Consider the following 15947-nt stretch of genomic DNA (forward strand, 5'->3'; position numbering starts at 1 on the left):
TCTTTTGTTGAACAGACAATCTTTACTCAAATTAACCAGTTTTTGCCTTATGGTAGTCCATCTGAAGTTTTAAAGTCTTTCCTCACCCCTGAGTCACAAAAATTTTCTCTGCCATTATCTCCCATTAGCTTTATGGTTTGACCCTTAGCTTTTAGGTCTTTATGCAATTTGGCGTTAAGTACCAGGGTTATACCCATTTGAGTGATAGGAAAACTGAGGCATAAAGAAGGTTAAGTCATGGGGTTAAATAAGTGGCAGAGCTGGAATTCATACCCAGGCAGCCTGGCCTCAGAAACTCCACACCAACCTCTTCACCATCTTCCCAATCTTCAGATGCACCCTGCTGGCTCCTGCCTCAGGGCCTTTGCACTTGTATTCTCTGCATCGGGTGCTGCTTCCCAGATGTGCACTTGGTTCTCTCCCTCCATCCTTTCAGTGTTTATTTGTTTTAAAGATTTTTATTTATTTGAGAGAGCACAAGCAGGGGGAGCGCCAGGCAGAGGGAGAGGGAGAAGCAGACTCCCCTGCAGAGCAGGGAGCCCACATGGGATTCCATCCCAGGACCCTGGGATTATGACCTGAGCCGAAGGCAGATGCTTAACCACCTGAGTCACCCAGGCACCCTGTTTGTTTGTTTTTAATGTCACCACCTCAGGTCTCTTCCCCAGACCGTCCTAATTAAAATAGCAGCACTGGGCCACCTGGCTGATTCAGTCGGGAGAGCATGGACTTGATCTCAGGGTCATGAGTGCAAGCATCACGATGGGCATAGAACTTACATAAAAAATAAAATACAATAGAAACTCCACTCACTCCCCCAACCCAACATTCCTTATCCTTTATCTCTGCTTTTTTTTTTGCCATGGTTCACATTGCCACTTCAGCCCATCTCCTTATTTTAATTGTGTCTCTCTTCAAAGAACGCAAGCTCTCCCAGGGCAAAGTTGTATCTAATTCACTGTTTATCAGCTGTGCCTGCAACAGTGCCTGGCTTGTGATGAGTGCCAGTATTTGCTAAATAAAATTGTATTTACCAACACCCAGGAGGGTGCAGGCAGGTGGCCAGCATTGAATAAATGCTGAAAAAAGGAACTTCTTTTTTTGTTTGGTTTGGTTTGGTTTGGTTTGAAGTCAGCTCTACACCCAGCGTGAAGTGTGAACTCAGCACCCTGAGATCAAGAGTCGCATGCTCTACCGACTGAGCCAGCCAGGCGCCCCAAATGCAACACTTTTTGGACACTGCAAATTTGAGAGGTTGTTAACACCCTAAGGTGACAGTCTATAGAGACCTGTGCAAATAATACCACTCGTGGAAGTGCTTGACATTAATCATAACGGTGCTATGAGGAGACATGATAAGCCCCATTTACAGATGAAAACAGAGGGGCAGTGAGTTGTATGTTTTGTTCAAAGCAGGGACTCAGTGGCTTGAGCATTTAACCACCGCATGTGGGGTCACTGAACAAAGATGCTTGTGGGGGAGTTAAAAGGACAGAATACTTGGCCGATAACAGGGTCTAGGCATGGAGACCCCTCCGGGTACTGAACCCCAAAATGCTAATCTTGTGTGCTCTTGACCTTTAGTGGGCATGGGGATTCAGAGACAGGGAATACTGGCAAAATGTGGGATGTAGGTAGAGATGGGACCCTTGGGGGACCCCAGACTATGTGAGAATGAACTCTTATGAGGATTCAGTATTAGCTGTGATGTGATTAATCATTCAGATGTGCCTAGAATATTGTGGGGGCCGATTCCGGGTACAAGAGAATATTTTCAGGGTGAAATATCACAGAAGTCTAGAACCTTCTTGAGCACCAAACACAGAAGTGTCGAGAATGTTGGCAATAAATAAGTATTTGAAGGGGTAGAGGAAGTTGCATTCACGGGACCTAGAATATTGTTGATGTATTAAGGGTGTCCCACAGAACATTCAGATGGCTATCTGGGATTATGTTGCAACAGTGGGAGTCCTGGAACGTCGTCCGGGTTGGATTGTTGAGGCTACCGAGGTGTTTCAGGACGCAGTACCTGGGAGACCATGATGTTCGAAGTGACTGAATGCTTTTGAAACACAAAATGTCAGCTGGGATCAGACATACTGAGAACATGGATCACTGGTTGAGGGGAGCTTTGGGAGGGCCCGAGAAGGGCTGGGCTGACCAGGCAAACGGACTGAGGAGGGCGTGGAGGGAGGAAGGAGGCACGTGAGCCAACCCGGCTTTTATTGTGGGCCCTTTGTCCATTTCTGCTCCTGGGTTTTGTGTTTTCGAATTGTGTCTCGGATCCATAGAACATATCGAGAGACTCGAGTGTAGACGCCAGGCCGGTTGGGCTGCCCGCATGGGAAGTCTCCCCAGGAGATGATGCCATGGAGTGTTCCGTTACAGATCAGGGGGCCCCCGGAGTCGCCCTGAGTGGGGGAAGAGACAGAGGTGGGGTCCTTGGTGAAGCCAAAAAGGCACAGGCGGGGGACATGGTGGAGAGAGTGAAAGACGGAGAGAGACACACTCAGAGGCAGAGAAAAGAAAGACAGGTGCACAGAGAGCATGAGAGAGGAACAGACGAAGACAAAAGAGACACAGAAAGATGGGAGCTGGACGCACACAGAGACCGAGCGTAAGAGACATCTCCATGGGATTCTCGGCTCCTCGGTCGCCTTAGAGTGGTGACATCTTACCTCAACACCCACTCCTGGTTCTCTGGCACCCCTCCCCCCCTGCTGTGGCTTTAGGGTCCCCTGGGGCCACCTCGCTACTGAGTAAACTCATCCACATCTGGTGGGGAACACGTGTGCTTCCACGTCTCCCCTGGGACCCAAGACAGACGTCACTGGCTAGTCCAGGCACACATCCCGAATTCATTCCTCGCTCTTTCCCACTGAATTTCCCATTCCCGCTCATTCCCTTCTGAAATCTCAGAAGCCTTTTTTTGGACATAGGTTTTGTTTCTTTTTTGGGGGAGTGTTTTGCCCGTGTAGGATCATTTCTCCTTCTTCTGGGAACTGCCCTCCTCATTTGCTGTTTTGGGGAAAGGCCCCTCCCTCTCCCTCAATCCTTGCTTGTTCCTGCCCCTTCCTGGGCCACAGAGTCCTTGCCGTGTCAGACTTGGTCCCTCAGAGGAGCCCACAGCTCGGGCCAGAGTGACGGTTCAGGACACATGACCGAAGTCAGCCCAGTGAGACGCACACTCAGGATGTTCATGTAAACAACTGGAAAATTCTTTCTAGTCGAGTTGCTTAGGAGGGTGAGATGTAAGCCCAAGGCTGCTGGGGCCATCTTGCTGTTGAATGGGAAAAGCTTCACTGAGAATGAAGACAAAAACAGAAGAGGGAAGAACAGAGTTGAAAGGAGACAGAGTCCTAACCACATTACGTGTGCACCCGGATCCAACCGTGCCTGAAGCAAGACACCCCCGGACTTTTCAGTTACAGAAGCCAGTGTGTCTTGCTTAAGCTGGCTGGAGTTGGGATTCTGTCACTTGTAACTGAAAGAACGCCAACCTTTATGAATCTCAACTCGGAGATCTGCAGCCACTGTCCGTCAATGCTGAATTATATTCTCCGTCCACGGGTGCTCTCTTTTGGTCTTGACCCTCTATGCTAGGGGACAGGTCATTTTAAAGGATTGCTTCCCCCAAGGCTAGAAGCAAGTCCTTTCCCCACAGCATTTGGCCCCACCTCCATCCTGGCTTCCCATCCTGACCCATGACAACCCATCACCCCCTTGTTCTCACCTCGCAGGAGTCCTTGCCGCCCTCCTTTGTGCCGGCGCAAAGCATGTTGGGTGTGATCTTCCCCGGGTAGACTTGACGACACTCCTCGTCTGAGCGTAGCTGGATGTTGGCACATTGTAAGGTTTGGGGGTAACTCACTGGGGAGGAGAGAGAGGAGGGTCTAAGGACGTCTGTCTAGGACAGGCTATGGGGTGGGAGTGAAACGGGACATTCGGTAGGAAATGGATGGAAAGGGGAAGATGGGGAAGAGATGGGACATGTATCTGGGGAAAGTGATGGAGGAGGCAGGTGTGGAGAGAGACAGGAGGAGGGGAGTGGGGGGGAAGAAGAAAAGAATGCAGGAGATTGGGAAGGAAGAGCCGTAAAAGGGAGGGAGCCCAGGGGAGGGATGGTGGGAGATTGTGAGAGACAGAGGACTGGGCGTGGGGAAAACAAGGGAGAGAGACGGCAAGTCAGGGAGGAAGCGGGAATGAGATGGGAGGAAGCCCGGGCACCAGTAAGGAGATCCAAAGGACCCTCGAGGATCAACTTTCTATTCTTGTATGTGTAATTTATACACGAAGGATACACCTACATTTTCGATGTGTTTAACAAACACATACCTGCCAATATATCACATTTATAAGTTACATATTTATTTAAATATATTTATGTATAATTTATATAATACATAATTTATATACAAACATATTTAAATAAATACATAAACATAAAACTTAGGATTTCAAAAAATCAATCTATATAATCTGCATATACAAATTATAGTGATGTATATTTATATAAATATACATGTGATATATAGCATATATTATAATATTTGTTTTTTTATATATTTATATAAAGGATATATAAGTTTCTATGATATTTGGCCTATAACATTATATATAATATATAAATTTACAACTCTATGTACATTTATATAAGGGATAGATAACAACTTTACATATTTAAAAATTCATATATATTTATAAAGGTTATATAACTACATAATCTATGACATATAACTTTATACTTATAAATAAACATTTGTATAAAGGACCTATGTAACATATAATTTTATATATTTATAAATTTATATATATATATATATATGAAGGATATAACACATTTATGCGATATATAATATATAACTATACATATGTTATTTATATATATAAAGGAATCCTCCTCCCACCTTCCCTCCCGTTTCTGCCCCAGTTTTCCCAGTCACAGACATCAGGCCACCTGTGAGGGTGCCTACCCTGGGGGCTGGTGGTGGTGCCCCAGCCAGACACCCGACAGCAGGTGCCAGCAGGGAGACCGTCGTTGTGGGAGAGAGGCAGGACACGGATGTGGTTCGTGGGCTGGACGGGGGACTGCAGCTCCAGAAGCATGATGTCGTGGTCATGGTTCAGGTGGGTGGGGCTGATCTGGTATTGAGGGTGGGGGACAGAGCGCACTACCTCCCTCACCTGCTCTCCGGCCTCCGCGCGCCCCAGGGCATGCTTGCCCAGGTAAACTCTGTACTCGCTGTGGGTGCAGGAAGGGGATGATTAGAGAGCATAAGCCCGTCTCCACCACCTTCCTCCTCTCCAAACATCTTCCACACCTCGACTCCGGTCCCATTCCCAACCCCAACCCTAACTCTGACCTCATCCCCAATCCCGCTCCACTCCCCCACCACCCCAATCCTGTTCTTGTCCCTACCCTCATGCTGCCCTGACCCCCACATACTCCTTCAGACAGTGTGCTGCAGTGAGGACCCATTTGGGGTGGACCAGGACTCCCCCACAGAGTAGCCGCCCTTGCACTAGCAGGGCTGCCTGCCAGGGCTGAGAGTGGGGGCGGCAGGTGTAGCCACCCGGGAGAAACCCGCTGGTCCCATTGGTGCCGTTGAGAATCTTGGGATATTCCTGAGAGATGCCTGGTGAAGAAGAGAAAATGTTAGGGAATTGGGGCCCAGCGGGGGAAGGGGGTGCTGGGCTTGGGAAGAGGGTCAGAATTTTGCTCTGGAAGACCAGGAACTGGTGATTCATTTGTGGGCCTCTGGGAGTTGCCATCTTCCATATAGTAGAGATGAGTCAGGGCAAAGAGGTGATGATGTCCTTTACTCCATTGGGGGTTCAGAGTTCATGGAACAAGGAAGCTTCTGATGGGTAAGCAGAAGCCTGACTTTCTCCCCACCTGCATTTCCTTATCCCACCATGGGGACGGATTTCAGGAGATAGGAATGAGACTGACCTACACATCGACCTAGGCAGTGTGTATCCATCCATCCATCCATCCACCCATCCATCCATCCATCCATCCACCCATCCATCCATCCATCTACCCATCCATCCACCCATCCACCCATCTACCCATCCATCCACCCATCCATCCATCTATCCATCTATCCATCCATCTATCCATCCATCCACCCATCCATCCACCCATCCATCCATCCATCTACCCATCCACCCACCTATCCATCCATCTACCCATCCATCCACCCATCCATCTATCCATCCATCCATCCATCCATCCATCCATCCATCCATCCATCCATCCACCCACCCATCTATCCATCCATCTATCCATCCATCTATCCATCCATCCACCCATCCATCCACCCATCCATCCATCTATCCATCCATCTACCCATCCATCCACCCATCCATCCATCCATCTACCCATCCACCCACCTATCCATCCATCTACCCATCCATCCACCCATCCATCCTTTCAACACAAGTTTACTGGGTGCCTCTAGAGCTTTAAATACAACCCATAACCTAACCACTCTCAAGTTCAAAGTTTGTAGCACTCTGTATCATCTGACTCTTGCAAGCCCCTTTGGCCCCATCTCCCACCTTTCTTCTCACACACTCTGTTCCAGACTCATGGACCCATTCTCCAGACACACCAGACCCTTCGTACTTGCTGCACCTCTTTCTGGACAGTTCTTTCTCTAGTTCTGTGTTGTTCAATATGGTAGCCACTAGCTACATGTGGATACTTAAATTTAAATTAAAATGAAATAAATTCAGTTCTTCAACCACACCAGTTACGTCTGACATGCTCAAGAGTCCCACTTGGCCAGCAGCTACCATATTGGACAGGGCAGACATAGGACATCATATACAGGAAATACTCCCCTTGAGGGCACTCAGAATCTACAGATAGGTTACGTGTCTGTGTCCTTCTTGACTCTGAGAGCTCAGTTCAGCTCAAATATCACCTCCTCAGAAGCCATCCCAGATTCCTTGCCACTTGGTCTAACATTGCCCCTCCCAGCCCCCTAGTAACGTCCTATTACATACCCCCAGTTGATTTGCATCAGAGCCAGGATCACTATTCATTTACATTTGTGTGGCTATTTTTTTTTTAAATCTCCCCAACTTGACTGTGGGCTCCATCAACAACAGGTGCCTTCACTGCTTTACTCAGAGCTATATCCCCAGGACCAAGCACAGCATCTGGCACACAGTAGGTGTTCAGTCAGTAAGTGCTGTGTGTGCCAGGCACTGTGGCTGGCACTGGAGACGCAGCCGTCGACAACCAGAGAGAAAGTCCAATCGTAAAGGTACCATTTTCTGTCTGGGTGATCCTGTACCAATTGCCAGCTTTAGCTTCCTCAGCTGTAAAGTAGGACAACGTCTCTCGGGGCGCCTAGGTGGCTCCGTCAGTTAAGCGTCAGCCTTCGTCTCAGGTCAAGATCCCAGGGTCCTGGGATTGAGTCCCACATCAGGCTTTCTGCTCAGCAGGGAGTCTGCTTCTCTCTCTCTCCCTCTGCCCCTCCCCACTGCTCGTTCTCGCTCTCTCAAATAAATAAAATCTTTAATATACTATAAGTTAAAAAAATATAAAGAGTTGATTCTAAGCAGACCATTAGATCTAAAATAATGAAGACGGTTGCCAGGATGTAAAGTCTAGGATGCTGGAGACGGGGTGGGCAACATGGATCAGCATCCTGACTCAAGTGCCACCAGTGTCTTTGGGGCCGAACCTGCTGTCTCCGAGTCCCAGGTTTCTAGCTGTGAAACTGGAGTCATTACAGTACTCCTACCTCCTAAGGCTGTTGAGGGCTCCACAAGACGCATGCGAAGCTCCTAGCCCAGGGCGTGGTACCCAGGAGGGGCTTGGGACACGGCACGAGTCCTGGGAGTGGTGCCAAAGGAGAGAAACCACCCCACCTTCGGGCCAAGGGTGGTGCCCGTGTCCCGTACCAGATGCCTGAGGACTCCTCCCTCCTTCAGGTCTCAGCTCAGGGGTCTAGTCCTTTGGGGTGGGGTGTGGGGGGCTTCCAAACCAGGAGCTTCCATTACATCTCTAGGCTGCTGGCTTGGCTCCTTGAAGCCATCACCTCCTGTCACAGTTGTAACTAATTATTAACTAATTATTTGGGTAATTGTTTGAATCATGTGTGTCCTTCCCCGCTAGGCTCTGGGTGTCAAAAGCAGGAACTGTCTACGCTTGTACAGCACCCAGCACAGTGCCTGGTGCTCAACAGCTGTTGGTGAAATGGCTGGTCGGTTGGATGGACAGACGGATGGATGGACGGATGGACGGATGGATGGATGGATGGATGGATGGATGGATGGATGGATGGTTGGATGATGATGCCTGAATGGGGTTTCCAGAGAATTTGCCTGTGAAAAGGCACTTAAACGTGAGGAGAAATCTTTGGGACTGACTCAGGGTGGAATCAGGTGTGGGGTCACCCCCCGGATTAAAGGAAGAACAAACTAGAAGTTTCTGGAAGGGGCTGAGAATGAAGAGCAAATACTTCTAATAAAGTAGTAACGACGAACTTGCCAGCCCCTTCTATCTGCTGTGCACTAGCTTATTTTCATATTCACAACAACCTTTTGTAGTAGGGACTTCTATGTTCTCATTTCACAGATGCAAAAAACTCAAGAGAAGCTAAGTTACTTGCTCAAAGTGGCGGCATCAAGATTTGAACCCGGGTCTCACTCTCTCTCTCTCTCTCTCTCTCTCTCTCTCTCTCTCTCTCTCTCTCTCTCTCTCAGGAGGCCTTGAATGTGAGAGGGGCTGCTGCGGGGGCAGGGGATGCGGGTGGGAGTGGGCTTCCCAGTGCGAAAAGCAGGCAATCAGGGAAGGGGCTGGCGCGGAAGATCCAGAAGCCTTAAAAATAGAGCGGGCCTCCGCAGAACTGGGACGCCCCAGGGAGGAGCCTGGGGTCGGCGGGGAGAGTGGGCTCACCCCATCGGAGAAACCAGGTCATGCAGGGACAAGCAGGAAGCTCAGGGCTGTCCCCGCGGGAGCCGGTCCCGAGTGGGCGGTGGGCGGAGCTCCGGGCTCCCACGCCCCCTCCTCCTGGCCTGACCCCTCCTACCATTGTTCCGGTGGCCACTCCGCCCCCACCCCCGCGCATTCTTACCGCCTGACAAGGCCACCGTCAGGAAGGCGATCACAGCGGCCAGGGGCCACATGGCGGCTCCGGGGTGGGGAGCAAGGCGGGCGGGGCCTGAGAAGTTGGGGGGGGTTGTTAAGGGCTGGCTGAATCCCCATCTCTGGCCGCCCCTCCTCCCCATCTCTGCACTTCCCAATCTTGAATGTCCTCTCCTTCACTAAGAACCTTGACCCTGGAATCTGCACCCCCTCCCTAATTTCCATCCTCAGTGGGGAGCCCAAGTAAGGAGGTAGGAGGGGCTGGGGCAGCGTGCACCTGCGTCCACCCGTGCCCTCCAGCGAGCGGGCGCCTCAGTACCCTCTCCCGCGCGCTCCGCCCCCTCCTACCCTCTCAGGGTCGTTCCGCGCACCTGGCCTCAAGCAGCTCATCTCTTAGCGCGCTTGACCCCTCTCCAGCTCTGCAGATTTCTCTCTCTATAACTGAACCTCTGGCTTCCCTCTCCATCTCCCTGACTCAGCTCTTCTCCCTCTTTTCCTTTCCTTCCTCACCTCTCCTTCCTCTCCCCACTCCTCCCCTCTGACGCTCCCGCCCCTGCGCCAGGCGGACCCTACCTTGGTGAGAGGCCCGGGTGCAGAGCTTCGCAGCCGGCTGCCTCCAACTTCAGCCCGGACCCATGGCTTTTAACCCCTGAATTCCCTCCCCCAGCGCCCTCAGCATTTCCCTGTTGCTGGCCTCCCCCTCTCCACCCCCAATAGCTCAGCAGGCTGCTGCCAGGCACCCCCCAAGCCTGGGCTTGGCCCTTCCGCTTGGGGCGGAGCTTCCAGGACAAGCTGGGACCCAGATCTGGCCCCGCCCAGGCCCCAGTTGAACCCACTGCAAGCTTTGGGGCAGCAGAACCCACCTAGAGGAAAGGGGAAAGCTGTTTCCTTACGCAAACCCACCCGAAATTCCCATGACTCTCCCTAACGTCAGCCCATTTTTCATCCCACTTTGTAATCTCTCCAGCCCTGTGCGCGTCCTTATATCCATCAGCCCCCAGATGGCCATTTTCTACCTTCTTCCTTCTCTCCTTACGGTCGGTTTATTCCGCAAACCCAATCCCATCAACAGCCTTATCTCAAATTTATCCAAACATCAAACCCAACACATTCAAATTCCAGTTCCCAGCTTCATCTCCAGCACCAACCCCATCTCCAGCCCTTCTGAAAAACACAGGCATGCCTAAATTCACTCCCACCATTCCCCTTCCCCTACCCCACCGCCACAGCCCTCAGGTGCGAGAAGGGAATCTTCAGATAGGCGGATAGAAAGTCAACTGGACTTGGACTTGGACGTGGCCCGCGGAAAGCAATATTTTGGATAAATGGTCTTTTAGGAACAGGGCCAAGCTGGGGTGAGGGAGTCCATGCGGATGTAGGTGGCTAGGGAGAAGCAGGACTCGGAAAGCTCTGGGGGGCCAGGACGATGGGGGAAGAGGAAGGAGGAAGAGGTGGTGTTTGGGAATGGGTAGGTGCCTCCTGGAACTGTGACTGGGTGGGGCCGTGAATTAATCCTAGGGGGTGGAGGGGGTAGGATTAAGGATTAAGGAGGACAGAGGTGGGGTCAGAATTTGGAAGAAAGCCAGGGATGGAGATCAGATGAAGTTTGGAGAGAGAGAAATGGTATCATAATAAGGATGGGGCTTAAGATGGGCAGAGTGAGGGTTCACATCAAAATTGGCGTAGTCCATATTGGAGGAGTTTAAGTTTGGATACAGGGATCAAATCTAGTGTCAAAAGGTTGTTTTTTTTTTTTAAGGTAAGTTTTTAAAAAGGATCTAACCATGACTTTCATATATATATATATATATATATATATATATATATATATATATGGTAAATATATGTCAAAGATTTTATTTTGATTTATTAATAAATGGTGGAGCTAGTAAGACATTACAAAGAACCACACAGGTAGAGGCAATAAGGAATGCTGAAATGAATTTATAAATAGATACAAAACGGGTTTATTCTACATGGGGGGGGAGGGAACTTGATTGTACTTCCACCTGCCAAAACTCATTTGCACAGTTATGGGCAAGACTGATTTGCATTGCTATCAGCTGTCTATGATTTACAGAGTTGTAAAGTAGCTCAAAGACAATACTAGAAGCAGAGACCCCATAAAATCAGATAGCCTGTTTAATTTTCCATCAGAGACATCTGTTGGGTCCATCTGAAAGTCTTTCACATCTTTTCCCTACATTAGAAACAAAAGTTTGTGGAGAGGTTTAGGATGGGTCTGATGATAGCATTTGGAATGCAAGTGAGCTCGGGGAGGAGAAGAGACACGGGTGAGGATGGGGTGAGGAGTTGGTTTTGAGGATAGGATTGCGTTCCGGATGGGAAGGATCTGAGGATAAGAATGTTGATGGAGTCCTATTGGATTGGGGTTGGAGAGGGAGCCAAGAATGAGGATTTGGATGGGAAGGAATGAAATATAGCTGAGCTGGTGTTGGGGGTTGATGGTAATAACGAGGACGAGATGTGAGGTTGAGTGTCTGTGTTGGGGTAGGGTTTTGGTGGAAGTGGGCTGGTTCATAGCTGTGGGCTCCTCTCAAGGTGACAGAGCATTGTCTTTCCCCACCTTGAAATTCCCCCCACCCCACAAGGCTGGTGGCCCCAGGGTGGGCACTGAATTCGCTCTTTTTGAGAAGTGTTGGGTTCAGGTTGGGTGGAGGGAAGATGCAGGAGGAGGGAGGATGCAGGTTAAGTGAGGTGACTGACAAGCTTGTGTGGGAAGTCAGGGTACCTGTGCCCTCTTGTGGCCCGGGTCCACACTTCCGGAAAAACCTTTCTTGCTTGGGAAGGGCTGGAACCTGGAGTGGGGGTGGCTGGCTTTGGTGTTTGCTTCCAGAGGAGTACCAGGTCAGTGCTGATATTAGGGTTTATGACTGGCCTGGACTTAGGTTGGCTGACTCACGTTGAAGTGAGGTCATGGGCCCACCGAGAGCTGGGTGCATTCCAACCCCTCACCTGATCAGTAAGGCAACTGGAGCTCAGGAAGGGCGGTGAGCTGCCAAAATCACGCAGCTAGACCAAATCCAGGTGTACTGTCTCATAGATCGGGGTCTTTCCCCCCACGGAGGGCAGAGCTGGAGAAAGGACTAGAAAAAGAGGCAGTGCCCCTAGTGGTTCAGAGCTGAGACTGTGGAGCTAGACTATTCAAGTGACATGGCCACTCTGTGCCTCAGTGTCCCCATTTGCAAAATGGTGCTATCAATAGCATAGGATCTCTCTGTCTGATCCAGGATGGTTAAATGAGTTAATTTTCAAGGTGCTTGGATGACAGCCTGACACACACCAAGGGCCACAAATGTGCTTGTTAAGTAAAGCAGGAGATGGAGGTAGCCTGAGGTTTCCGGAGGCCCCACCCTAGCTTGGCTTCAAAATGGGGTTCTTTGTCAAGCAAGGACTGGAAGTTCTGGTTGGAAGTGCTGGCTGGGATGAGAAAGTTGGCCCCACACCCAGGCTCAGAGGAGAGGCCCCGATGCAAACGTGAAGGGAGGGGGAGACAGAAAGATACGAAGGGATAAATACACAGAGATAGAAAGACAGGGTGGGTGGGAGAGGGCAGAGGGAAGGCAGAGGGAGAGCGAGGCACGAAGACATAGAGATGGAGAGATGGAGAAGCCTGGGGAGAAACCGGCTTGTGCTCTTGGAGAGAAAGAGGCACACGGAGTGGAGACCCATGAATTCTTCTCTAGAGCTGGGTCCATGTTGGGAAGGATGTCACCCCAGTCACCATCTTTCCCGTGCAGCAACAGCAAACCACATTTCACCCATCAGAATAGCAAGGACTAGAAAGGTCAGTCTTGCCACCTACCTGCGTCTATGCCCACATCCTTTGCCTCCTCTCCTATTTCTATAGATGAACAGTCTGTGCCTCTGTCTAAGACAGACCCCTCCACTTGTGCCTGCTCTCCCGTCCCCTGTCACCTCCTTGGGGACACTGTTCCAGCCAGCACTCTGCGCTCGCTTGTCTGCATCCATTTTTGTTCTTCCCCAGTGAACAGTCCCATTACAATACGAATGTGCTGCAACGACTCCCATGTTCCATTAAAGGAATTAAAACAAAAACAAGGAGCACCTGGGGGGCTCAGTCGGTTAGGCGTCTGTCTGCCTTTGGCTCAGGTCATGATCCCAAGGTCCTGGGATCGAGTCCCGCATCGGGCTTCCTGCTCAGCGGGGCGTCTGCTTCTCCCTCTTCCTCTGCTCCCAACTCATGCTTAGTCTCTCTCTCTGTCAAATAAAATCTTAAAAAAAAGCAAAAACAAAAAACGAAACCTCTCAACCTTCAGGCTCTCCTTCAGCCTTTTTTTTTTTTTTTTGGCTCCATTCTTTTTCCCCATGACTACAATTCTTCTCTAAAAAGTTGGCAACACTCACTGTCTGCAGCTCCTGTCCTGTTCTCTCTTGAGCCCTCTCCATGCTTTCTCCCCCACTACCGGCCGGACCCCTGTCGAGGGGACCAGTAACATCCGTGTTGCTGAATCCATCTTACTTGAGTTATCAGGAGCGTTTAACAAGTGGATCACTCCCTGTTCCTTCAGAGAGGTTTTTCCTCGGCTTCTGGGACTCTTCACCCTCCTGGTCTTCCTCATAGCTCAGTGGCTGTTCCTCACCCACGTCGGGTGCTGCTTTCTCCTGTCCTGTCTCTACATGGCGGAGCACCACAGGGCTCGACACTTGGTCCTCTCCTCCGTCTACACTCACTCCCTCGGTGATCTCATGGTTTTAAATACCATCTACATTCCGATGACTCCCAAATTTAAGTCTCCAGCCAGACCTTGCTCCGGAACTCTCAGCCTGACGTACAACTGCTTGCTTCCCATCTGCACGTCCAAAGCCAAGCGGGCTCCTCTTGCAATCTTGACCTTCTCCATGGGCGGTCTCTCCATCCTTGCAGTCCTCAGAAGTGAAAACCTTCGTCTCTCCTTTGGATTCCTTCTCTCACATCACTCCTCCGTCTTATTACCAAACCCTATCAGCTCTGCCTGCAAAATAGATCCCAAATCTGACCATTTCTCAACACCCTCCATCTTTGCCACCTGGCCCCTCCCAGCCACCGTCATCTCCCACCTGGATTCTTGCAAATTTCCTATCTGGCCTTCCCGTTTCTGGCCTGTCCACCTACACCCTACTTTTGACACAGCAGTCAGAGTGACCTTTTAAGAGAATGTGAGTCAGGGCAGGTCAGTCCTCCTTTCAAAACCCCACAGTGCCTCCCATATCACTCGGAATGAATGTCCCATTTCCCGATGGTGGCCTACAAGGCTCTGGACATCATCGACCGTGTCCTCTTGCCCCCCTTCTCATGCCAGGCTCACTCTCAGAGCCTCGTCCAAGCCAGATGTCTGTGTCGTTTCTTCTCTACTTGTCCTCCTCTCTCTGGAGATTTCCTTGACCACTAGAGTTGGGAATTCCCAGGACAGGTTCAGCGGATCGCTAGAAGGACTCACAGAACCCAGAGAAGCTTCTATGCTTGTCTGCCTCTCGTTTCACAGTGAGTTCCCTGGCGGCAGAGATGCTCGTCTGTTTTGTTCTAGAACAGTACTCAGTGTACAATAAAATCCAGTGACTATTTGCTGGATGAATATTCAAAAAATATTGAATAAAGATGAATAGTCAATAAAATTCAGTGAATATTCACATTTGTCACATGCAGATCTGACTTACATTTCCAGAATGAACGGTAAGCATTGCTGAGGGTGTGGGAAGATAGGAATCCTTATCTAGACAAAAACCTGCCAGTTCTTGGTGCAATTGATTAAGAGTAGGCCTTTTGGTCCAATGGTCCCACTTCTGTGAATATTCCAGAGAAGTCTCCTATAGGCACGTAAGGGGCATGCCACCAAATAATCATTACACTATGGCTTGGGTAGCGGAGGGAACCTAGTTGTCCATCATTAAAGAACTGGGTCGTTAGGGGCACCTGGGTGGCTCAATCAGTTAAGCGTCTGCCTTCAGCTCAGGTCATGATCCCAGGGTCCTGGGATCGAGCCCCGCGTCCTGGGATCGAGCCCCGCGTCCTGGGATCGAGCCCCGCGTCCGGCTTCCTGCTCAGCGGGGAGCCTGTTTCTCCCTCTCCCTCTGCCTGCTGCTCCCCCTGCTTGTGCTTTCTCTCTGTCAACTAAATTAAAAAAAAAAAGTCTTTAAAAAAAAAAAGAACTGGTTCGTTAAATGTGGTGGATGTGAGGTGAGGTGGTGCTTCTCAAACTTTGATATGCATTGTGTCCCTGAGGATCCTATTAAAATGCAGATTCTGGTTGGTTTGGCCTGGGGGGGTGGGGCCCAAGACTCTGACATCTACTAAGTTCCAGGTACTTCCAATGCCGCTGTTCCCTAGACCACACTTTGAGAACCAAGGGTGTAGACCAGAGTAGTGCTTGCCATTTGAACTTTGGACGATGGTGGAAATATTCCATTCATCTACACTGTCCAAAATGGCAGCCACTAGCCACATACAGTTATTGAGCTCTGGGAATGTGGCGAGAGCAGCTAAGGAATGGAATCTCAACATGTATTTAATTATCTAATTTTAATTTAAAAATTAAAGGACCACGTGTGGCTAGTGGCTACCATATTGGACAGCACAGATGGACAACACTCTGTAGCAGGGAGAAGCAATAAACTAAATGAGCAAACAGCAACATGGAGAGATTGCTAACACAGTGTTTGGTGGAATAAGATCATGTATTTTATACCACGACCTTGGGGCTCCTGGGTGACTCAGTTGGTCGAGCATGTGACTCTTTTTTTTAAGATTTTATTTATTTATTTGACAGAGAGCACAAGTAGGCAGAGTGGCAGACAGAGAGAGAGGGAGAAGTAGGCTCCC

General features: G+C 49.9%; 1 protein-coding gene across 1 annotated transcript; it reads right to left on the reverse strand.

Annotated features, from left to right (window-relative positions):
- Nucleotides 1-588: 588 nt before the first annotated feature.
- Nucleotides 589-9753, reverse strand: KLK13 (kallikrein related peptidase 13). Its single transcript, XM_087871242.1, has 6 exons — nt 9680-9753; nt 9096-9182; nt 5447-5636; nt 4974-5242; nt 3734-3870; nt 589-2411 (listed from the first exon to the last, which is right to left on the reverse strand). The coding sequence occupies exons 2-6, from the start codon at nt 9145-9147 to the stop codon at nt 2223-2225; spliced, it is 837 nt and encodes a 278-aa protein (XP_087727368.1). The 5' UTR covers nt 9148-9182; nt 9680-9753; the 3' UTR covers nt 589-2222.
- Between the last annotated feature and the right edge of the window lie 6194 nt (nt 9754-15947).

Source organism: Ursus americanus, chromosome 21 (genome assembly GCF_024610735.1).
Source record: "Ursus americanus isolate L20-20 chromosome 21, mUrsAme1.1.p, whole genome shotgun sequence".
Lineage (NCBI taxonomy): Eukaryota > Metazoa > Chordata > Mammalia > Carnivora > Ursidae > Ursus > Ursus americanus.

Coding starts and splice junctions, on each gene's coding strand:
- KLK13 (XM_087871242.1), bottom strand. CDS start 9,147: ATGTGGCCCCTGGCCGCTGTGATCGCCTTCCTGACGGTGGCCTTGTCA. Junction 5,243..5,446: donor GCAGCACACTGTCTGAAGGA/GTATGTGGGGGT, acceptor CTGCACCCACAG/CGAGTACAGAGTTTACCTGG. Junction 3,871..4,973: donor CACCACCACCAGCCCCCAGG/GTAGGCACCCTC, acceptor TCTCCTCCCCAG/TGAGTTACCCCCAAACCTTA.